Source organism: Phoenix dactylifera, chromosome 2 (assembly GCF_051530095.1).
Source record: "Phoenix dactylifera cultivar Ajwa chromosome 2, Ajwa_hap1_PhDact_Kaust_v1.1, whole genome shotgun sequence".
In the NCBI taxonomy this organism is placed as follows: Eukaryota; Viridiplantae; Streptophyta; class Magnoliopsida; order Arecales; family Arecaceae; genus Phoenix; species Phoenix dactylifera.
The window spans coordinates 4,466,527-4,489,904 of NC_143191.1; the positions used below are offsets into that span (position 1 = coordinate 4,466,527).

The following is a 23,378-nucleotide window of genomic DNA, read 5'->3' on the forward strand; positions in this document are numbered from 1 at the left end:
CAAAGGTCGTCAATCAAAGCACAGGCAACTATGATTGCATAACCCGATCTCTCAAGTTGAATCAGAGAAGATCCCAACTATTTCCATTGCTCTAGGGTGCCCACAGCATGTATAAAAAAAATTAAAAAAAGGATCTTCGACCTTGATAACTTTATATTGATGATTTCATGAAAAATTAGTTCCAACATTGTATACACCATGCAGCCGTAAATACAACCAATCTCTGCTTATTTTTGCAGACTTCATTCATCAAATGCTTGTCTCATTGTATCATTATAAAAACAAGTCGCTATGATTATCAGCATGCACGGTCATTTTAATGCATGCAGCACAATATCTCTTTTTTCATACATATTTGGTAATAATTTATAGAGTTACACCAATTTTCTATACCACGTGGCATAAAAGAGACTTTACACTTCTATTTCCCTCCTCCTTGTAGCAAATTAATTTGCGTTAATAAAAGGATTCAAACCAGTACCACATTGCAAGAGCTAAATACAAATTTGCCCAAACAATGCTACCTGCACGCACGTGTGAAAGGCATCTCGTGCGTCACGAGGAGAACGTTCTGGGTCCGACGCGACGCCCCTAGGTGCGGCAGCAGCTCTGGTTATAGCCGTAGTTCCACGTCTCATCAACCGGAAAAACGTAGGGAGGAAAGAAAACCCACCATAACACTTACCGAAGCAGCGATCCCCATCAAAGCTCCGAGCTCCCAGCCTCCGACCGGCGCTAGTGTCCGTGTCAATACTTCGACACCAAATTATAAACCTAGTTCCCGGCCTTCCGCCATTAGGGACGAGAGGAGGAGCAGCCGACGCCATGGAGGGCTCGGGGGAACTCCAGTGCGTGGGGAAGATGGAGATCGCGAAGCCCAAGCCCGTCGGCTTCCTCTGCGGCACCCTCCCCGTCCCCACCGACTCCACCTTCCCCCTCTTCCAGTCCTCCTCTGCCCTCGTCCCCTCTCCACACACGTAATCTCTCTCTCTCTCTCTCTCTCTCTCTCTCTCTCTCTCTCTCTCTCTCTCTCTCTCTTTCTAACTCTCAGTTTTGGGGTCTAATTGCTCTTTGTAATTGATTTGCAATTGATTTAGGATTGGAGCTCCGAGGTACCAGATGTTGCCAGCGGAGACGGATCTCAATACGCTGCCCCTGCTCTCAAACATTCCGGAGAAGGTGTTTCCATCCGGGGCCAAGAGCAGTGGAGGTGCCCGTTTCTCGCCTTGTTTTAGGTGTTTCTTTTAATTTGTATTTTGAGAGAATTTATAAATTTAAATTGGATCTGTTGTTTGGTTGCATGGTGGTGCAAGAAGAGTTTTGATTTTTAGAATCTCATTGGCGTTAAAGTGATAGCTATATGCTTAGTACTTGGGACCTAAATCAGTTAATGTCGGTGTGTTTTTTATTGTCATGTCGAATGATTCCCCCATCTCAATTAGATCTTTGAAGTTGAATTCCCAAAAAAATTGAAGAAGAAGGGAAAGAGATATGAGATGTTTGTGATATGGATGCGTTGTCAGAGTTAATAGGAATTTGTTAATACCGGTATTGGCAACAAGAGGATTGCTCATTTTTTTTTTGTCTTGATAAAAGTTTTCACCTCTTCGGTCTTCATAATTTGCGAGTGAAAACCTTGCTATATGTGAAGCCTGTCTTACAATTTGTTTGGACAATTGTAAGTAAGTCACATATTTTTAATACTTTGAACTGTTTTTCTTTGGTCCAAAAACTCAAATCTTCTTATAAGTATTGATGAGACTTTCAGCTGATATGCAAAATACGATGTCATGCTGTATCTAAGTTACCGTGTACTTTATTTGTAACAGTAGTGTTGATCCATGAGAACTGGTTTGAATGCTAGATCATGGAAGCAATCTACCATGTACTTTATTTGTAACAGTATTGTTGATCCATGAGAACTGGTTTGAATGCTAGATCATGGAAGCAATCTTTGAGGATAAGGGTGCAGATGGATTAAGAAGTGGATCTACAGTTCCACTCAAATTTGATCCCCAAGAGATAACTCAACATGAATGATCTTCTTTGCTATTCTGGATTTTTTATACAAAACAGTAGGGGTCAACTATGAGAATCTAGTACCAATGGAGGTTGTTGGTTGAAAAATAGCTAGATTCTTTTGAAAGGTTATGCAACTTACATGCCTTTGTGAGCTTTGTTTGGTTTCTGGAAAAAAAAGGGAAAAAGAGAGAAGAAAGCTCAACTACATTTGCTTTTTTGGTTTATTTGGAAAAAATATAGAACAATGGTTGTAGAGAAATTAGTTAGGATGTGCAAGACATCCATATCCACTTGTCTTCTTTATTTCTCGAAAAATTTCCAACTAAAAGTAACAGAAAATGGTGATTCTTTATTTTTTTCTCTCTATCTCAAATTTTCTTTATTGCCAAACACCGAAAAGAAGATTCCACTAGCAATCAAATAGAGCTTAAGGGAAGAATTTATAATACAACAATAAGACTTGTAATGTTAGGTGATAAAGTAAGTCAAGCAAGCAAAAGTAATAGAGAGAGTCGAGTGCGGCAAAGATGAGAACGATAAGGTGGGTATGTATGAAATTATGAAAATTACACAGTCATGTGAGCTTAACAAGGGCTACACCAATTGTGAGCAAGTGGGGGAACAGTTATGGGATTCTTTGGGCATAAGTAGCAAAGATTTATGGGATTCCTTGTAAAGAATATGTCTGGAATGAAAACCTAGACCACGTGGATAAAAGTTATGAGAAGGATTTGGAGGTGGTGGTGGTCATTCTGTATGGAGCTCTTCATTCGAACAGATAGTGGCATTGGTGAAAGATTATGTAAGCTAACGCTGGGTGGTTGGCATGGCTTGCTGCTTAATGCCATGGATATAAAAGGTATATTGATTATATAAAACTCCAGGCATGAATGCAACCCCTATCAGGAGGGGAGTTTTAGAATTGGGTTGCTGTCCTTATTGTATAATAATCTTGTCTATCAAATTGTTTTTTTTTTATTTCTGCTATTGCTAGTACATCTGAAACTTGTATTAGATATGGTAACTGCCCCTGTTGTAGCATTGAGCAGTTGTCTTTAGTGTTGCATAATTTTTTCTTACATATTGATATTATCTAGTGATGTTCTTAGTTACCTCATGGTGCCAGTGCAACCATCGAATAAGAAATATTCTTAAAATTGTATAAATCTCGTAGTTGTGAATCTCTGAAACTCTTTGTATATCCGCTCTCCTGAGCCAACAGCTTATTGATACTTGTATATTATTATCTATGTAGAGCTTCTAAAATCTCCCTTGACATGCTGTAACTTTTCTGATTTTTAATAGAAGAGACAAGTTCAGAATATCAAACATTTTTTTCCTTTTTTCAAGTGTATATATATATATAGCTGCATCAAATAGAAATGAGGCATTGTTGTTTGAGTCATCATTCTCAAGATGCACATCTTATTCCTGGCGTCCCATTTGTTGATAGCTGGATATTTAGATGTTTGAGCTGTCATACGCATGCTGTGCATGTTTCATATGCTCTTGTGTGTTTGTGAGAACCTAAACATAAAAGTACAAGCCCATGGTTACTATTCTTTTATACACACACACATGCACACTTCTATATCTGGTGTAGCCTTGTCACTTATGGTTAGATTTTCTGCTGTGTCCTCAGAATTTCATTGTGAAAGCAGTCCTATTACTCAAAATTTGTCTCAAAAATGTGAAGCACTTGCCGTATCTGGCCTGACTGAATATGGGGATGAAATAGATGTGGTTGCTCCGACTGACATTTTGAAGCAGATTTTTAAAATACCTTACTCCAAGGCCCAATTGTCCATTGCTGTTCATCGCATTGGGGATACCCTCATTCTTAATACAGGGTATGCTGTTAAATAATTGAAATTTTGCTTTAATGCTTTGCATGATTCTTAATGTCTTGAATTTTTGCCAAGGATAGCCCTGATGTTGAAGAAGGAGAAAAGATGTACAGAAGACAGAATAACCAATCCAAAGGTTCGGATCCTTCAATCTTCTTGAACTTCGCCATGCACTCAGTGAGAGCAGAGGCTTGTGATTGCCCTCCTAGTCACCAACCATCATCCGAGAAGCAGTCAAGTTCCACTATCTTACCAGGACATTTTGGACATATGGAGGGTACTTTTGTATCTGCTACAAACTCCCATGCTAAGTCTCAATTTTTTGATCAAAATGCCGGTGGCAGGCGGAAGTCTTCACAAGGGAATCATGACAAATTCTTTTGGGGCACCAAGCAGAACAAGCAAAAAGGTAGAAGGCCAGATCCTATCAAGAAGACCTCAGAAGTTGGTGAAAAGCCTAGATGCCCGATGCAAGAGTCAGATAAGTTCAGGAGAGAGGGAAATAATGGTTTTCTGAGGGTTTTGTTTTGGCAATTTCACAACTTCCGGATGCTTTTAGGCAGCGACTTGCTTTTATTCAGCAATGAGAAATATGTTGCAGTGAGCCTGCACCTCTGGGATGTCTCAAGACAGGTAAGGCACAACATACTGAATGTTTTAGCTTGATTTCACGGGGTTTTGTCATTCAGTAGTTTGTTTTGACAGGTCACTCCATTGACATGGCTTGAGGCCTGGCTTGACAATGTCATGGCCAGCGTGCCTGAGTTAGCTATCTGTTACCATGAAAATGGTGTTGTTCAAGGTTATGAACTTTTGAAAACGGATGATATATTCCTTCTTAAGGGCATATCTGAAGATGGTACAGCTGCATTTCATCCTCAAGTTGTCCAACAGAATGGGCTTTCAGTTTTGAGGTTTCTTCAGGATAACTGCAAACAGGATCCTGGTGCATACTGGGTATGGACACCTAAACTTTTTGGATATCCCTGATTTGAAGATCTAATCTACTATCTCTTTATTTCCTCCCTCCCAGCCCCATTCTTCCCACCTCTATAGTATAATTAAAAATTTGCCTCATTTGTTTGGTTATATTATGGTAATAGCCCCATGATTCTGTGTCCAAATTTACTTTTGCAGTTGTATAAAGGTGCAGGAGAGGATGTAATACAGCTGTTTGATCTGTCTGTCATACCTAAAAACCATTCAACTGATGATCAAGAAAAAAGCTGTAGTTCTTTTCCATCCTTAATGAATAAAGGGAGAAGGGATTCTTTATTTTCTCTGGGGGTTCTTCTCTACCGTATAGCTCACAGGTTGTCACTTTCAAAGGTACCAAAACCGGAACTTTTATGTTGTTCTTGATGCAACACTGATTAGCTGATCTCTAGCTTGGAACTTTATGTTTTGATGTTTTTGCTGCAGGCACCTGATAGTAGAGTGAAGTGTGCAAAGTTTTTCAAAAAATGTTTGGACTTCCTTAGTGAGCAGGATCATCTAGTACGTTGGTTTCCTAGCATTATTTTGCAACTTCTTTCTCAGTTTCTTCATTATTGAGTCTCTGCATTCAATTTATATACTTATAAAGTAGCTATTGCTAATAATGTAATTTGTCATTTGTTAGGTTGTTCGTGCGTATGCTCATGAACAGTTTGCCAGACTCATTCTGAAATGTTATGAGGAACTGGAGTTACCATCAGAATCTTTTCTTCTAGAATCTGAAGTTACAGTTACTGACCTGGAAGATGAATCCTCAGAATTCTCTCTGGAAATGTTTGGATCAGGGATCCAAGAAAAGGAAAAGGGTTCATCTCATGCTGCAGAAGATGCCACCTCAATCAAAGCTGGGACTAGTCTAGATAGTTTGGAGTCAGAGGAATCAGGGACATCAAAGTTGGAAACAGAAGCATGTCTAAGTCAAAACATTTCTCTATCTGCAACAAACGGAGCTGAAGATCTTACAAAAAACATGGCTAGTTCTAGAACAAATGATGAGTTAGATATGTGTCAGATTGCAACTTCCCCTCATTTAGTTTGCACAGTTTCTGATCCAATCTCCTCTAAGTTAGCTGCAATACACCATGTGTCGCAAGCTATCAAGTCACTCAGATGGAAGCGCCAGCTGCAGAATGCTCAGGAGGGTTTAATTGATCATGGAAACAAAATTCATGAAAGATTTTCCTCTGTCAACTTCTCTTTATGCACATGTGGTGATTCTGACTGTGTTGAAGTTTGCGATATCCGGGAATGGCTTCCAAAATCAAAGATGGATAATAAGATGTGGAAACTTGTTCTTTTGCTGGGAGAGTCATATTTGGCACTCGGCGAAGCTTATAAGGAGGATGGACAATTGCATCGAGCTCTCAAGGTCGTAGAATTAGCATGTTTAGTTTATGGGTCAATGCCTCAACATCTTGAAGATGCTTATTTTATCTCATCTATGGCCAGTATCTCATTATGTCAGGTGAACTTTAGAGATGATAAAGAGAAGACAAATTTGGTTATGGATGGTGCAAAAGATTTGGACTCAGAGTTCTTAGAAGATGGATATGCTGCTGATCAGTTCTCTCCTATTTACCTGTTCTGGTCGAATGCATGGACACTTGTTGCCGATGTATTTGTGGAGTATCATAGAACAAGGGGTAAAGAAATCCCAGTACAAGCAGAAAGAAAAACATCAGGAAATGGACTGCGAATGTCAGATGAAATTGTAAAGGAGGTAAAACGCCTTAAGAAAAAGTTGGGACGGTACAAGCAAAACTGTAGCAGTTGTTCTTTGATTAACTGTAGTTGTCAGAGTGATAGAGCAAACAGTGGTAATAGTGCAAGCAGTAGCAGTGGAGATTCTCCCTCGTCTTATGGCAGAAAACAGATCAGAAAATCGATGATAAGAAATTCCTCAACCTCACCCTTTGCTCGAATTCAAGATGATAATAATTCATACCAAATAGAAAGTGCAAATTTTTCTGAAGGTGAGCAGTTGCAGAATAATAATGATAGTGATATGCTTGTTAACCCAGAAAATACATGTATGCTCAAAGAAAGCTATAAATCTGCTGATGTTCCAGTTAGTGATCATGTCAGGGAAGTTCACACCACAGGTTCTGGAGCAGTTGGTTCTGAACCAAGTTCAAAAGATGCATCTGAGGTGAGAAATGGAGGTATTTTTAAGTTTCTTGAAGGTCCTAAATATGGAGATGTCGAGTACAATCTGACTGCTGCTATAGGTTGTTATGATGCAGCTAGGAATGCAATGGATGGATTTCCTATTGGTTTAGGAGAACTTCATTCTGTTTTGAAGAAAAAGGGATGGGTTTGCAATGAACTAGGCCGATATAGACTTGAGAACAGAAACTTGATCAGTGCAGAAAGTGCATTTTCAGATGCTTTAAAAGCATTTAAGGAAGTTTCAGACCATACCAATGTAATATTGATTAACTGTAACTTAGGTCATGGGAGAAGAGCATTGGCTGAAGAACTGGTTTCAAAGATCGATGAGTTTAAGAAGTATGATCTCCTTCAAAATGCATATAAGCAAGCTATGAAGTCTGCTAAGTCTGAATACTTTGATTCACTGAAGTACTATGGGGCTGCAAAAGCAGAATTGACTTCTCTTGGTAATGAGGCTGATAGCATGTTGTGTAACGAAGTATGTACACAATATGCTCACACATATCTAAGGCTTGGAATGCTTTTGGCAAGAGAAAGCATTTCAGCTGAGGGCTACAATGATGAGTTTCCTAATGATGGGAGAACCAAGGAACATAGGAAGTATGAGTTGTCTGCAAGTGATGCTTTTAGGGAGGCTTTGTCTACGTATGAATCCCTTGGCGAGTCACGCAAACAGGAGGCTGCTTTTGCTCATTTCCAACTTGCTTGCTACCACAGAGACTTGTGTTTGAAATTCTTGGATTTGGACCTCAAACATGTCAAGCATTCTAAATACGACAACAGATACCGTCAAAAGGCCAAATGGTATGCTTCTTTAACAGAAAAGAACTGGCAAAAGTCCATAGATTTCTATGGTCCAAAGACACATCCTGTTATGTATATGAATATCCTTCTGGAGCAATCAGCCCTTTCTTTCAGCCTTTCAAATTCATTTCACTCAAACATGGTATGTTTCTCTAGACTTTTTTATTTTTACCTTTATCGTCAGTGTAGCAAAGTATATAACTGTAATTTGCTTGGTTCATACAGCCTTGGTTCTAAAATACTTGTCTTGTACATGTTTGGTAATATATGTCCTCGGTTTCTATGGGCATGTCGCTTATCATCTTGCATTTTGTTGTCACAAATGTGCTTGCATTTTTTTCCTGTTGAAGTTGTCAGACAGATTTTGGCAGATTAAACTTGGTTCCTCCTTATCCGTATGCTTGTTTAGGATTTATAATTGACCATACTCAGGTGTATATAGTCTGCTATTTGTGTTCCTTTCAATGTGAAAACATTCGTGTGCTTGTGTGCATGCTAACCTGTATGAGTGCTGTAGCGTCACAATACATTTATACATCTGTACCTCCATTTTAGGTCTTAGAAAATAGGATACAGCTAAGGGAAATTAGTAAACTGAAGATGAAGATCGAAGGAGACTTAGTAGTGATGCTTTGGAACTTGCGCATTCTGTTCATTGCTACAAGTGCTTGGTTGCTACTTGCAAGTAGCTAACTCATCAGATCGTTCCTATGGTGATTACATGCAACTAATGCTAAAATTTAGCAGCATGGGCCCTTGATACTGCAAATCTGGGAATGCCTTCAGCTTCCTTCCATGAGACAAAATATGTGGAATAACAATGAGCCATAATATTTGAAGAGCAAGTGGTTGCTACTGGACTGTGTCCACCATTTCAAAAAGTGAATTGAAAATTTGGCTTGTACTGGCTTGGGTTGTTGTTTTGTCAAAACTTGTGCTGTGATTTTGAAGTGCTACACCAACCCACTTGATCCAACATTCTCTAATCAGTAATGTGCCTTAGCGCGGGTGCGGCTCCAAATATCTCGAGTCTGAGCCATGGTGCCTAATTGAATGAGCAGACCATAGGCACAAGGACAAGAGCAAAGGTTAATGTTGTTTCATGGACTAGTTACATTTATGTGATTGCAACATGAAGTTGGAACTTAAAATGAGCAAATTTGATGATGTCATGCTTGATAAAGTATATGTATTTATTTTGAAGGGAATCTAAAGATGTAGGAAAAATTTCACAGGAGATAGCAGAGACATGTTTGCTCCATAAAGCTGATGATCAGGGTCAAAAACCTGAATGACTGTGTATTCTGGTTTTGTTACGTGGAAAATTTGAGTTGCTTATGGACGAAATTGATGGCTCAAACATGACAGCTTTGCATGACTATTTAGATTTTATGGGGATTGAGTTCCAGGATATAGGAATTGAGTGTGCTTATTAACAAAAGGTGCCTTATTAGTGAAATATGCGTACCATGAGATGTACTGCTTAGCTAAGCTATCTAGGACCTTTTCAAACTTGAGGATGTGGAATGATGCTTTTTCGTTCAATGATCAGGTCTTATCTGGATGCTGGGAAATAGGCACTTGATGTGGTGGAACTGAGTCTGAAAAGAAAAGAAGGAAAATTTACATTTGATGTTAAATACTCCAAATCCACTAATTTTTAAGATGACCCTATAGATAGATTATCACAATGCTGTTTGTCAATGTGAATCCTATAAATTAAGTTCGGTTATCCAGATTTAGATTTATATGTTAGCATTCTATCTATTCATGTTGTAACATATATTTTTTTAAAATAGATTTTTGTAGTGTATGCAAATCCATGTTCCAGAGTCCATTTGCATGCAACTCTGAGTTTAATTTGTATTGCCTGGGTCTATACCAGTATGACTTGGTTTTTTGGCAAATTTACAGTAAGCAGATCCTATTCCATGACAACATGCCTTGGCAGTAAATTGTAATTAGTGTTTAACTAATTATCACAGCTTTTTTTATTTTTTTAAAAAAATGTCTTATAAAGTTAAAAGCCCACTTCTGCTGCAGATGTTGGAAGCTGCGCTACTCCACCTGCTCGAAGGTCGGCATGTTGTGGAAGCAAATGAAGATTTTTCACACGATAAGGATCTGGAGATCAAAGCTAAATTGTTGAATCAGTTACAGGAACTGCTGAAGAGTATGCTGACAACATCACTGTCAGGTAGCAAACCTGGAACTATTGGTCAGGCAGTACCGTGCAATAGAGTTACAGATTCTGGGAAGCTGAAGGAGATGTACCGAATGTCGTTGAAATCAAACAGTTTAAGTCAATTGCATGCCTTGCACAAGTTATGGTTCTCTTAGATAATATTGGGGAACTGGGTGGGCAATGATATTGAAGGTAGGGTTTCTTGCCTGTCTCATATATTGATGGAGTTGCTCTTGATTTCCTCATGATTCTGCCTTTTATGTTGTCCTGATGCTTACACTATTTGTCAATAACCCTTTGATTGTGGGAAAAAAAATTCATGAATGTTCATGTTTGCAACTTCTGCTGCAGATCTACGGTGGAAGCCACACAATGATGGGAATCATGCAAGCAAAAGTTTTTTCATAGTAAACAGGTTGTAATTGGTCACACAGGTGCAACATGGTATCTTAACAATATCTCTGTAGTTCAAGCAAATGTAGCTGAACTGTCCGAGCTACGAAGCAAAAGAAGACACCTGTAATTGGCCTTCTCTTTTTGGCTTTCTACATAACAGCAAACTTTTGTGATCTTTGAGATTTTGCTGATTTTCATCTAGATGAATTGTTGTTAGTTCTCATTATCATTGTAAATATTTCTTGTGGGAATCTTTACTTTATGCAACTTGTATCCTTCAGTAATGGGGCAAATGTTGTAAGATTAAACAAGTCTGAGGCTCATATAGCTTTTCTAAGATGTTCTAATATGGGCTTGCCAGAGTACTCGTCATTGCTACTGATTGATTAACTGAGGCACAAAAGTGAAAATGCTGAGAGAGCAGCAGTATTTTATTAATTTAAGAGTTTTATTTACCCTTTCTTTATAAGCAGCGTGTGTTTGGCATCATTTTTATTTTTTATGATTTTCAAAAATAAAAAATAAAAATTTCTATCTATTTTTTATGTTTGGTATGGTTAATATTTAAAAACAACAAATATGATGGTGATGGTAGTTGCAATGGAGCTTTTAGAGGTGGCGGTGGTACTGATGGTAGGTTTGGCTGTAGTATGGTAAAAGCGACGACAACAACATGGATGATGCTGGTAAGCATATATCCTTTTCTTTGTATCACCTTTTCATTTGTCCATGATCAACAATTACCAGTTATTCAATTCCAAAAACTCCAAAGGCTATAAAATGGTGACTGTACGATAGCTAGTACATCAAATCACAGAAAGAAAATTACAATCAAGATCATTCTTCTCCCTAGTTAATTCCATGGTTAGACCAACACACGCAGCCCAGGCACTACCAATCAGACGACAGACCAAAAAGGGAATTCGGCCCTAGTAATAATACATCGCAAGGACTTCGGCAAACGACTAACAGAAACAAAAGGCAGAACCATAAGACGTCGCAGTGACGCAGACAAAGATGGCTATAACAAAGGAAGAATCCAAGTAGCTTCTTCAATCACTAAGCATTTGTTCAACCTACAAAACTTTCAATACCACTTTGATCCAATGAAGGGTGAGGCAGATTTCAGTGACTGATAAGAAGGGCCCTCAAAAAATCCAAGGGAAACCAGGTCTCTGTGGCACAGGCACCGCAGCAATGAGTTCAGCATAGAGCAAGCCACCATCCTGGGCCTTCTAGGTGAAGTAGTCTTGCCGCACCACAGTGAAGAACTCACCAGATAACAAATCATCATCCTTGTGCTTTCCTCGTTCTCCATTGCCTTGGATGTGCCAGAATATTTTAGGCGAAAGTGGTGTATACAAATCTGCATATTTGCAGGCACCAGTCACAGGAGCTTGATTATGGTCAATAAAAAACCTTTTAAAGTATGGAAAATTACACATTTTTTTGCAAAAGAACTAACATATAAGCCATTTGAGCATGTATCAGGTATAGACCTCATGATCCATCCGCAAACTTGGTATGTTCCGGTATATAATTGCTCACAAGCATGACCAAACTGCACTTGCTTACATGTGTTTGTAGTAGACTACGCGTAAAATCCAACCAAATAAGAGACCAATTTGATTAGGTCAAATCTATAGATTGTGTTTGCCAATAAAGATCCAAATGGTTGAATGTCGGCTATGACTTGTAAACCATTTACAAACCAAAAGTAATTTATTTTGGAAACCCCTTGCCTATGCATCAATCCATCTCAAATGGGCAGTTCAAATAACAGAAACATGAAATTATGTTCTGGTTTGATATACATTGGTTAGAAACATCCAAAATAACTAAATTTGGCTTGCATGTGTTTTAAGATGCCTAGATGAAGATTGACAATTTGCATTCTCAACTTATATACTTTATTATGCATTTTAGGACATTAGCTGTATTTGTTATGTCCACGTTGGGACAATTTGATGCTTTGGCAACTAGTCTCCAAAAAAAAAAAAATTATAGGTTTATAGGCATTGGAGGCATAGTAGCTCACATTTCAATGTTCCATTTTGGAACACCCATCTTCAAATTTGAACTGATCAAATTTGGTCTTGAATCCAATCAACACACACAGATAAAGAATTCAAACATGCACGGTATCAACAAGATAAAGACAAAAGGATGTTGATCTAAGATATTGCAAAACCAGTTCTACTGTGATAAATCTCAAAATGTTCAAATATCAAACAAGATCAGAAAAGAGTGCATGGAAATTCCACATATTTGGATAGAAGCCAATTTTTTTAATTTCAACTTAATGTACTTCTAATTTCATATATTCTCATAATAATGGTAGGGAATCACAAATAAGTATTTGATTGTGCAACGTCTTTAGAAAGAAGACTCAATTTGGCTTAGCATGCTGAGACAACATATAGAAGATTAATCCATGTTAGTCCGTAAAAATTAAGAACATCATTCTGTGTCATCTCATGTTAATTGCTAAAAATAAAACTAGACCTTAATGGAATCATATGCACAATACAGTGAATGGAAATTGAAGTCCTTACATATGAGTTGGAGTGATAGACGTATTCCACATAAATATACTTTATAGTTTGGTTTGTATTGGAAATCCTTATTATATAAGAAATTGGGCTTTTCAAAATGGCTTTTTAAGAAAATGGCTTTTTAGATCTACCAAAAAAACACAAAGTGCTGATTTATTTTTACAAGTCATGGTTTCCACATAGTGAGCATGAAGGCTTCAGGTGGTGCTTTACAGGTAGCTGTGCATTCCCTACACCTGCAAATTAGTAGCTACTCAAACAAGAATCCCATGGTCCGGAAATAGGTAAGGAGCTAAAATCTCAGTAAACAACAGCGAATGACATAAGGTTCCAACTTCCAAGACATACTATCTTGCAGCCTACTATAGTGTGCCAACCAACAACAGCATGCATATACCTGTAGAGGAAGGTGGATCTGGTTCTCTTGTAGAATGTAATACAGTTGTTCCTGAAAGTACTGTAATAATCCCGCAAATTTCTGATGCTATATTGCTTGCACTCTGTCCAGACCAATCCTACATAGTTGCAAAGCAGATTAATGCTTGTTAACCAGAAAAATAAGCCATAGTGCATAAAATTTACAGTTTTTATACCTTGAACATAATGGCACTTGCAAATATAGTAAGAGTGGTGAACATGGCATAGTAGATGGGTGAAACAACTGCAGTGTTGAAAGTATCCAATGCCTGAAAGAATGACAATAAATATGGAGCAATTATAAATCTGCATTTTGAATCTTTTGATATCACAAGAGTCAAATAAAAACTAAAAAACGACAAAAGCATTGTCTTAATTAAGTCTCTTCAACATCATAATCTTGTTCATTATGCAATAAGATAATCATATCAGAGGAGAAAAAAAATAATGTCCAATAAGCAATGACATAAATTTTCAGCAAGACACAAAGGTGAACAAAAAGTAAGTATACAGGGTATCTTTACTATTTAAACAACAAATAAAGCTTTCCAACATTGAGGAAGCTTTGAAAAGGTAACCACGAACCATGATACTTGAACTACATAAAATGTTCTGAAGATAAAAAACCAGCAACTTGATAGGCCATTCCTCTGACATTAAATATGCAGTAGGAGAACTAGATGGCCAAACAACAGAAAAAGCTTTCCAAGATATAGAAAGCTTCTTACAAAATTATCATGATAATTGGACTTAATCAAATGCTCTGAAGATATGAAAGCAACTACCCGATAGACCATTCCATGGAGACCAAATATGTAGTAAGAAAGCAAAACAGGAACATTCCAACAAAAGTTTGCCGCATCAAGACTGTTCTTTTTTTAAGAGAACACATTAAGATAATCAATTTAAATAACTAAATGATAACTTCTACCTAATAAATATTGGACAATACAATAGCATAACAAACAATATTGTTTGATCCAAAGACCAAACAAAATGCCAAACTAAAACGGCAATAAAGTTGATCTAAACCAAGGTTTGTCGAACCGGTACCGAGACCCGTACCAGCCGACCGGTACGGTTCGGATCGAACCGAACCGGATGGAACCGTCCAATTCCGTCAAATTCTGGCAGGTTCTGGCCGATTCCAACCAAATCCAATCAGTTCTAGCCCCTACCGAACCAACCCGGTCAGAGACCGAATCGGCTCGGTTCAGGCTGAACCGGCCGGTACAGCTCAGTTCAGTATTCCTTGATCTAAACACAAGATATGTGCCTTAGAAATGAATGCGGACCCCTTGTATCAAAATCTAATTCTCTTTATTTTATATCCATGCCAAGCCTAGAAGCTATGAAGGATAGATCCCTGATTAATGAGGTTGGACAGTGGATGAGAATCAAGTTACAAACCAACAGTACACAAGTCTCAAACTTCAATAAATTTACCATGATCAACAAAGTCAGCCCACATAGATGGGATTAAGCTTGCAAGGTAAAGTTGACGTATGGGTCATATTATGTATAACTCTAGATATCTAGTTGTAGTTATACCCGGCCACGCTTTTGATTTAGGTTCATATTTTAGCATGTATATTCATCATATCTTCTCAACTTAATAAAGTTGCTGCCAATTTGGTTAGCCAACTCCTAACCCAGCCAATTCACTTATAGATGGCTTATTAAGATAACATGTATTGATTTTGAGGGCAAAACCACTCAAGTCATGCAATATTCATTTCTTGTGCATCCCACACATGGACCAGGCCGATAACTAATCCAGTCTAGAAAAAACAAATTCAACCATACCGACCTATGCTGCCTGATTGGATTGCTAGATATTGAACTGTATTTGCTAAAAGGAAAAAGTGAACTATAAGAATAAGTGGTGCAACATTTTATTGAATCTTTCACACAAAATATTGGGTTGGAAGAATCCACATTAATTGTAGTTTTTGATAATAAGCAACAGTATCCATTGAAAGGATTACATATGCAGCATACCTTCCTTGCCTATTATTATTATGAGGGCACCACACAAGGCCGGCCCGAGCCTTAGGCGACTGAGGCGGTCGCCTAAGGCCCCGGGCCAAAGGAAGGCCCCGGGAGGCTGACTAAAAGGAAGCAAAGGCCCCATATAAACGGGATCAGGAGCTGGCTAAGAATCTTCTCCCCTCCATCGGTGGAGAGTTTCCTGGCCTGCAGAGGGGCAATTTGGAAGTTGGGGACAGTAGTTTTGTTTTGGGTTGGGGGGGGGAGAGAGAGAGAGAGAGAGGAGGGATTTGGTTGGCTTGATAGACGCCTGAAGCCACTCTTACCTTTCATCCCTTCTCTTTTTTGGTTTTGGTCTTGGTTTTCCTTCCCTCACACTACTCCTGATCCAGCTGGGCCATCCGGAAGAAAGATAGGGGGATTGGAGATGGACGTCTTGGAGGGTGGAGATTCTTTTAGTTTTCTCCTCTCGGTTTCTTCTCCCCTCTTGGGTGGTAGAGAGAGAAAAGGAGGGAGGGGGTTGAATGGCTGCTGTGCCGTGATGTTGCAGTTGCTGCTTGGGTACTCACTTGAAGGGGAGATGGTGGGATGGGATTTTTATTAATTTGATGGAGTGAATTTCCCATAATGACCCTACTTTCTCTTATTGAGAGATTTCTTTATGGACAAATTCTTTCCTTACCTTGACCATGAAGTGCCATGGGATGACCTTTTCCTATCCGGCTCTTGCTTGACATGGTAAACAGTATTTCCAAGTATTATCTCAGTTATTTAATCAGTTTCATGGCCCTTCATTTAGAATAATTACTTTTATGTGCTTCCATTCAAGAATTATATTAAATTGAAAAGGCTTCTTGTCTATCTTTGTTAGATTCATGGTTGAAATAGTGTACTTGATAGCTATCTATTTTCATATATTTTTTTAAGTATTTTATATTTATTAAAAAAATATTATTAAAAAAATTATTATTAAAAACAAAAGGCCTCATTCATTGGATTCGCCTTGGGCCCCAGAATGTATTGAGCCGCCCCTGGCACCACATTACGGGAAGATGTAGAATGATCTCACCATGCATGACCTTCTGCATTTCATTTCCGAATCTAGAAGTCCTTATTACTTGTCACAGTGCAAACTCTAGTGAAAGAGCATGGTGATCATGTCTCTCATCCTTGAAAGGTCACACCCACATGCAATGTTGTTAACATCGGGATTGAGTCGTAACCATATAGGGAACTAGACCGGATCAGATCGTTGATCATCAGATTTTTCTGATTTCTTTTAGAACTTTTAAAATATAAAAAAATATGAAAATTGGAGTATGAGGCAACTATAAAGCAAATGAATGGAGAATAAAAAGCTGTAGCACAAAAACTCTACTTTTGACCAATATAGGCCCATCTATAGCATGTCTAATGAAACAAATGTTTTGTTTGGTTATTCAAGAAATTTATATATTTTTTTAATCAGTTTAGTTATCCCTTTAGGTAGAATGTTTTAGAAAACATGGACAGGTATTTAACATATGGTTGTAAAATTACACATACCTGCATCTTATTTTTAACTTATGAACTTCGATAACAGACTTAATAATTTTATTGCCAATACTTATTGGTGATAAGCAATTTAAAAACCACAGTCACATAAATTATAGAGAATAGACCTACCAATGATGTAATATATAGTTAGCATAATCAAGCTGGATCTATGCTAGAAAGGAATGTATAGTCCAACATGGACCTAAATCTTGTGATCCTACAACGATCCTAACCCAAGGATGGGATCCAAATTGTTTAGGGCCATTCTGATCCAGATCATAAGATCCGAATAATGAGTCATAAGATTTAACAACAAAGCCTATATAATATCCATTGATTGTCATATTGTCACCAACTTTAACCTGATAGCAAAAGGCAGGCTAAGCTTGGAGAAGTAATTGGTGACAGACATCAATTTATAACAAGTCCAAAATTTGATTCTTTAGCTAGTCTCAAAAATGATTCAAGAAAACTACCCAGTCAACTCTAGACTTTTCGAAAGTCTCATAGATATGACTTACTAGAGAATTAACTAAAATGTGGCACATGCATGCACATGTTTGAGAGGAGGGAAGTGCTCTATCTCCCATGTTTCTTTCCAATTTGAGATTTCGTATCCATTACATTTATGCAGAGAAGACAATCTCCAAGATCTCTCTAAGGCTATGTCTCTAAGATCCCTTTCCTTTTTGAGTTCATGTATGTGTCTGAAGAGAGGAGGGAGACACATCATCTCCCAATCTGTTTTCCTGATTGAGATGATGTCTGTAGCCACATCCATACACACAACAAAAGGCACAGATTTTCATGTTATAATATGGCAGATGGTGCCATCCATCAGTCAGTTAAAAACCCATACCGCCACTAAGTTAATATAGCTTATTCCACTCCATTGTCAAATTGCCAAAGCCACTTGTCAGGAAGATCCATAATAATTATGTCCATGTTTCTAACACCAACACCCTCTTTCTCTTTTACACACACATGATCCCTTTTATGAAGGCTTGCATAACTATATAAGGAATGTATACCGTTAAGTTTACAAACATGCATAACTTTACTGAATTTTAGTGAGCATCGAATGGCAACACATATACAAAAGTGCACTTGGAAAACCGTAAATTTTTTTTACCTCTAACCTTGTTATCTTTGTGCCACTAGAATCATCAATTGATATCCATTACACATCTTTGACTCATCTTAAAAATCATATATCCATATCACAGGACAAAAAAGTTATTTGAGCATGAAACTTCATGCATGTAAAATCTTATGTCAAACCGAGCATCAACAACACAATCTGATATTGACTATGACATGTTAAAAAACTCTAAAAACCTGGAGTTACATACTAAGATACATGAGAAATGTTTAACCTAAAAAGAAGATCAGTAAAATAACATAGCCATGCAAACAAAAATCTGTTTCATGGATAAACATCAACAAGCAACACAATGCACAAGTACACTGAATTTTCCATCACGAAGACTCAGATTGATGCAAGTCACAATAAATTTAATAACATTTGAGATGTAAAGTCTAAAATTCTTTTATGTTGATGTTTACAACCAAAGCTTATGTGCAAGCCCTCTAAACATGTTAGACCTGAGATACATTGCTCGCCTATTCACTAACAATTTAAGCTTTTGGGTTCAGAGGTTGGTTAACATGGTATCAATGTTAAGGTTGCTGGATGTCGAGAGTTCAAATCCCTTCCAAGTCAATATTTATTTAATTGACCAGGTCATCATCTCAATCCAATTATTCACCATATCCGTAGTCTAGGCTAATATTGTCGACCTATTCCTTAACAACTTAAGCTTCAGTATCACACAGTTAGTAAGCATAACAGAAAGATTCTCTAAATCATTTCTCGCTGCTTGCATTGCATCTTTGGCCTCCCCTCTTATTTTCAAACAATTGAACCTTTGTAACAAAAAGGATAAACATACTTGACATATAATTAAGACAAAGCTCTCTTCCATCGAGGGTTACTAAGCTGCAAATGCCTAAAGCATTCAAATGGTTAGCCTCACTTTAGAATCCATCAGTGCCAAACATAGCCTTCCACTAATGTAATCCTTCCTAGTTCCACTCTATCAAGTTATTAATGGTCCACATCAACATTCCAACCTTTGCTATTCCTAAATTTCTTAAATTTTCAGCATTCTACAGCCTGCTTTTTATAATGAAGTTGGTAACATAATTAATGTATGAAGTTCATTTTGTTCCAGTAATAGGCAAGATCCCTGGAAATAAAAGTGATCTATTTGGCATATATCTCATCCATCCCCTACAACCTTTTTTCCAAGAAGATTTAAACCACAAATATTCACACGACAAATTATGATCCATGGTTCATGCTATAGCAAAAGGTCAAAATAAATAATGGTCTTCGATGACTTGATCCATGCTAAGAAAGGTCGACATCTCCATTATGATCAATCAACTTGATGAACAACTCTAACAAAGATATTGAATATATTGTTACCAATGTAAAAAAGTTTATGTCCAAGTCCCACAGGCTTAATTCTGAGGGCACATAGAGATACTCTTAAGGATGTATTAACAGGATTGAGGATATATGCAGCATGACAATAAGAAGGTTGAGATACAATTGCAACAACAAGCTTTTGGATGTGGTAGTGGACAACTTCAAGTCCATCCTCCTTACAAATGTTGTAAAGCCAATAATGACTTGCAAATTTGGTTGAATATCAAACAGAGCTTATGGTGGAACCTTTGATTCTCTATTTACCAAAACTAATATACAATCCGCAGATAAAATTTATTAAGAACAAAGCCCAAAGCAGAACTGTAACTAAGAGGTGAACCTGAATAAGTATTTTAGTCAACTTCAATTGTAAATGAGAATGGTGGGAAGTTTTATAACAAACTGTAGATGCTTTTGCAGTGTTTATCAGATATGTCCTATTATTACTTATCCCTTTCTTTTTTCTTTTTTTTTAAAAAAAAAGCTACTACGACAACCTATAGCAGCATTGTGTGGGTGAGAATATCAAGTACGAAAGATGATACAAACACATAAGACAAACATATGCAAGCTTATGATGTTGAAGATGCATGATGGAATTGAAATAGTTGAATCATAATTAAGTATACTATACGAAATTTACGAGTTGAGGTGAAATTGACTCGAATGAGATGACCATTGACAGCAAAATTTATACGAGGTCTGAGAAAGAGTGGCTTAGGATCTTAAGGAAGGTCCTCTAAAGATGATAGGAAGAACCAAGATCACCTGAAAATTTGTTGGGGGAGATTTTGTATGTTCGCTTGTACTAAGAAATTAGCTTTGCGAAGATTGTGCAGAAAATACGAGCTTTTTAGTTATAGTATTTCGAATTGCAGCTTAAGCAAATGGCACAATTAACACACTTTCCATGGTTTCCAAGGTTCCGACAATGTTCAAGCAAATTACAAGGTACAATAGGGAATTGCAGTGCTACTATTTGATGTTTTGTATGCATAATCCATAGTCAGTCCACACCGAACAGCATTGTTAATGTCCAAAAAATCTTGACTCACCATCGTGAGTAATGTTAAAATCAACTCGTTGTTTGCAAATTAACTTAATGAAGAAAGAGTATGATATCCCAGTTATTTTCTGATAAGATAACAAAAGCATAAACACCGATTTGAGCTGGTTAGAAACTGCAATTACTGATTCAGGCCTCACCTTGTTCAAGTAAATTAACTGAATAATGATGCAGGTGATTGCAACCATAGTAAACACCCATGTCTGAAAATAACCAGCCTGGTTGATGCCTTCAATGGTAAGCTTAATGGCAATTCCTATGGCTTTTATACTCATCACCTAACCAACAAGAGACATGCATGAAGATCACACACTTCAGCAATCACACGAGCAGGACATGAGAAATATTCCAACATTACCCAAAGCCGACAACAATTACCGTCAAAGATCCAATCGTGGAACATATGCTCAAGTACACCATTATATTTGTCTGCCCATACCGCGGAGAGCAATGCAACATAAGAACCAGCGACACTGCCACTACCGAAACTGTATACAAAAGAAAGGCTGGAGGAAGAATAGAAATGATTCCAAACCATGCGTCAGAGACAACAGACAGCAAGGAGACAAGGAAAACCCTAATGACAAGGATCAAAAAAATTATACCTGGCTGAGTTGCCAGATCCCAAATCTGCTCCACGGAGCTTGGGGTCTTCTCCTCCGGGGCATGAAGCACGATCACCGTGGACCCCGCGATACAAAGCACACAGCCTAACACACCCATCCTCTGGAGTTTCTCCTTGAGAATGAAATGAGCCAAAACAGCACTGCCCAACCGATATTCCCAATCAAAGCTCGTCTCAAGAGAACAAATAAAAATCCAAAATTGAACCACAGGTCAAATAGGGCGTCCAGTATTCCCCTAAATTTTCTCATTCCCTACCTGACTATGATGCTCAAAGCCCCTAGCGGCGTCACCAGAAGCGCGGGGGCAAACATATAGGCCACAAAATTGGAAATTTCTCCAACAACCACTGCCAAGATTCAAACTTCTCTGAGTTTTATGATAGGATCGTCAAAAGAGTGTTTTCATTAGATGGAATCGAAGAGAATAGAACTCACTGGTGATCATTCCGACCCACCAGAGTGGCTCCAGGAGATACCCGTACCCACCTAAGCCTTAAGAATCGAACAAAAAAGAAACTCTTTTCCTCAGCACGGTGATTGAGATGATATCAAGGTTAGGGTAAGGATTCAGGGGAGGAAGAAACGTACCGGCACGGGCACCTTCGGCACCGGCGCGCCTGAGTCCCTTCTTCTTGAAGATGAAGCTGGCGCCGATGAAGGCGCTGGAGACGACGGCGAGGAGGAGGCCCTTGAGGTTGTCGGAGAAGAGGGAGGAGGAGGAGGAGGACCCGGCCGGCGGCAGGCCGCCGTTGGTCGGAGAGCGGTCCATCGGTGGGGCGGCGGACGGCAGTTCATCTAGAAGCCCAGCCAGGTGGATCTCATCGAGCGCGGAAGGCAGGCGGGAGCGCCCAACAGAATATTTATTAGTAATCGAAAATACAAAAAAAGAACCGAGAAAGGTATTGACTGGAGATCCTAAGAGAGACAGATCCCACAGTAAGAGGTTGGAAAATGGTAGTTGGTGTTCTTATTGCTATAGAGAACATGATAAATAACCTTAGGGAGAAAGCTAATAATATATATGGAAGACTTTTTTTGCTTATTTTATCATTATATGTTGCGTTAATTTATGGTTTAAGATCAGAAATATTCTTACTATAAATATTTAAATTTTTATTTTGTGACTTGTATTATTACATAAGCAAATAAAATTAAAAATATAGATCAATTTACAAGGCTTTGGTGCCTTAGATGTAAATAGATTCGTGCGGTAGTATTTTTTATCCATATAAATTATGGCTGAGTCCGTTTTGATATCATTTGTAACAATTCAGAATCTCAACCAAAATGATTAGCTGAAAAATATTATTTGAATTTCTCAATCAAGTACTCAAAATATATACAGTAAATAATTAATGTTGAGCTAAATATATGTCCGAGCGTTCCTCAAAGCAAAAATTTATTTTTCATCAAATTTAATGAATATAAACGAAGCATTTTTATTGTGGTGTCCAAGCAGTTTTTAATTTTATGCCGGCATTTTTGGATCTTGTTTTATTTTTAATTAATATAAATATAATTTTTTGAACACCGTTAGAATAATCGTTATATTATATTAGGGATATATGTAAAATAACAGATTTTTACGAAGTTAAACATGTAATTATTAATTTTGAAAGATTATTCATGCAAAATTTGATATTTAGAAGGATATTCAGATTTTTTACTTATTTTATCAAAAATAAAACTACTTTTTATAATAGTTTAATAGGAGTTCCGTTTTGGCAGCCTAACTGCCAGTCCATCACGTGGACGCGGACAGCGCGTCCCACGGCGTTGGGATTGCCGCGGGTGGCCCCGCCGGGGTTTGTAGCCTACCAAAGTTACCGTCTCACCGGTAACGGATCTTGGAGTCCCTCTCCGGGTTTAAAACGCTTGTTGGGAGCCGGAGACCGCGATCGAAGGGCGGTAATGTGGCTGATGTGGACTAGGAAGTGGGCAGCGTCATGGAGAGATAAGAGGCACCAGAAAGCACCCAAAAAAAATAATGGAGAAATCGGTGGGGATCTAAAAGCTCAAGCTGCTACTCTGGATGTCCCCCTGTTGCCTCCGATCCCCGAATGATGATGCGCGCTGTTTCCATAGACATATTTTTCGGAGAGCTTACTAGAATGGTTCCAACAGAGTTCGAATTTTTTTATAAAAAATAAAAAAATAAAAAAATAGAGTGAATAATTATAGTAATACTGGTATTTGAGGATGCTTCATCGATTGATTGATTGCCTTTTATGGAGGATCTCTAGGTTTGTTCAGAATCTTCTAGGATTGAACCT

The 23,378-nt window shown here is 38.0% G+C and overlaps 2 protein-coding genes across 3 annotated transcripts; one reads left to right on the forward strand and one right to left on the reverse strand.

Moving 5' to 3' along the window:
• Positions 1 to 526: 526 nt before the first annotated feature.
• LOC103702653 (erythroid differentiation factor-like protein) lies at positions 527 to 10,771 on the forward strand. Of its 2 annotated transcripts, none has more exons than XM_008785167.6 (10): positions 527 to 977; positions 1,098 to 1,210; positions 3,665 to 3,872; positions 3,950 to 4,502; positions 4,575 to 4,826; positions 5,007 to 5,198; positions 5,292 to 5,366; positions 5,491 to 7,983; positions 9,885 to 10,218; positions 10,378 to 10,771. In XM_008785167.6, exons 1-9 carry the CDS (start codon positions 826 to 828, stop codon positions 10,179 to 10,181), a joined length of 4,335 nt encoding a protein of 1,444 aa, XP_008783389.5. In that variant the 5' UTR covers positions 527 to 825; the 3' UTR covers positions 10,182 to 10,218; positions 10,378 to 10,771. The 2 variants fall into 2 exon arrangements, with proteins under 2 accessions (XP_008783389.5, XP_089784799.1); XM_089928673.1 differs by having other exon boundaries at positions 624 to 977; positions 1,098 to 1,235.
• A 373-nt stretch (positions 10,772 to 11,144) lies between these two features.
• LOC103702654 (putative magnesium transporter NIPA6) lies at positions 11,145 to 22,089 on the reverse strand. The gene is made up of 9 exons (XM_008785168.6): positions 21,694 to 22,089; positions 21,541 to 21,597; positions 21,362 to 21,452; positions 21,085 to 21,245; positions 20,858 to 20,985; positions 20,620 to 20,757; positions 13,571 to 13,663; positions 13,375 to 13,492; positions 11,145 to 11,788 (listed from the first exon to the last, which is right to left on the reverse strand). Exons 1-9 carry the CDS (start codon positions 21,872 to 21,874, stop codon positions 11,658 to 11,660), a joined length of 1,098 nt encoding a protein of 365 aa, XP_008783390.4. The 5' UTR covers positions 21,875 to 22,089; the 3' UTR covers positions 11,145 to 11,657.
• Positions 22,090 to 23,378: the final 1,289 nt, after the last annotated feature.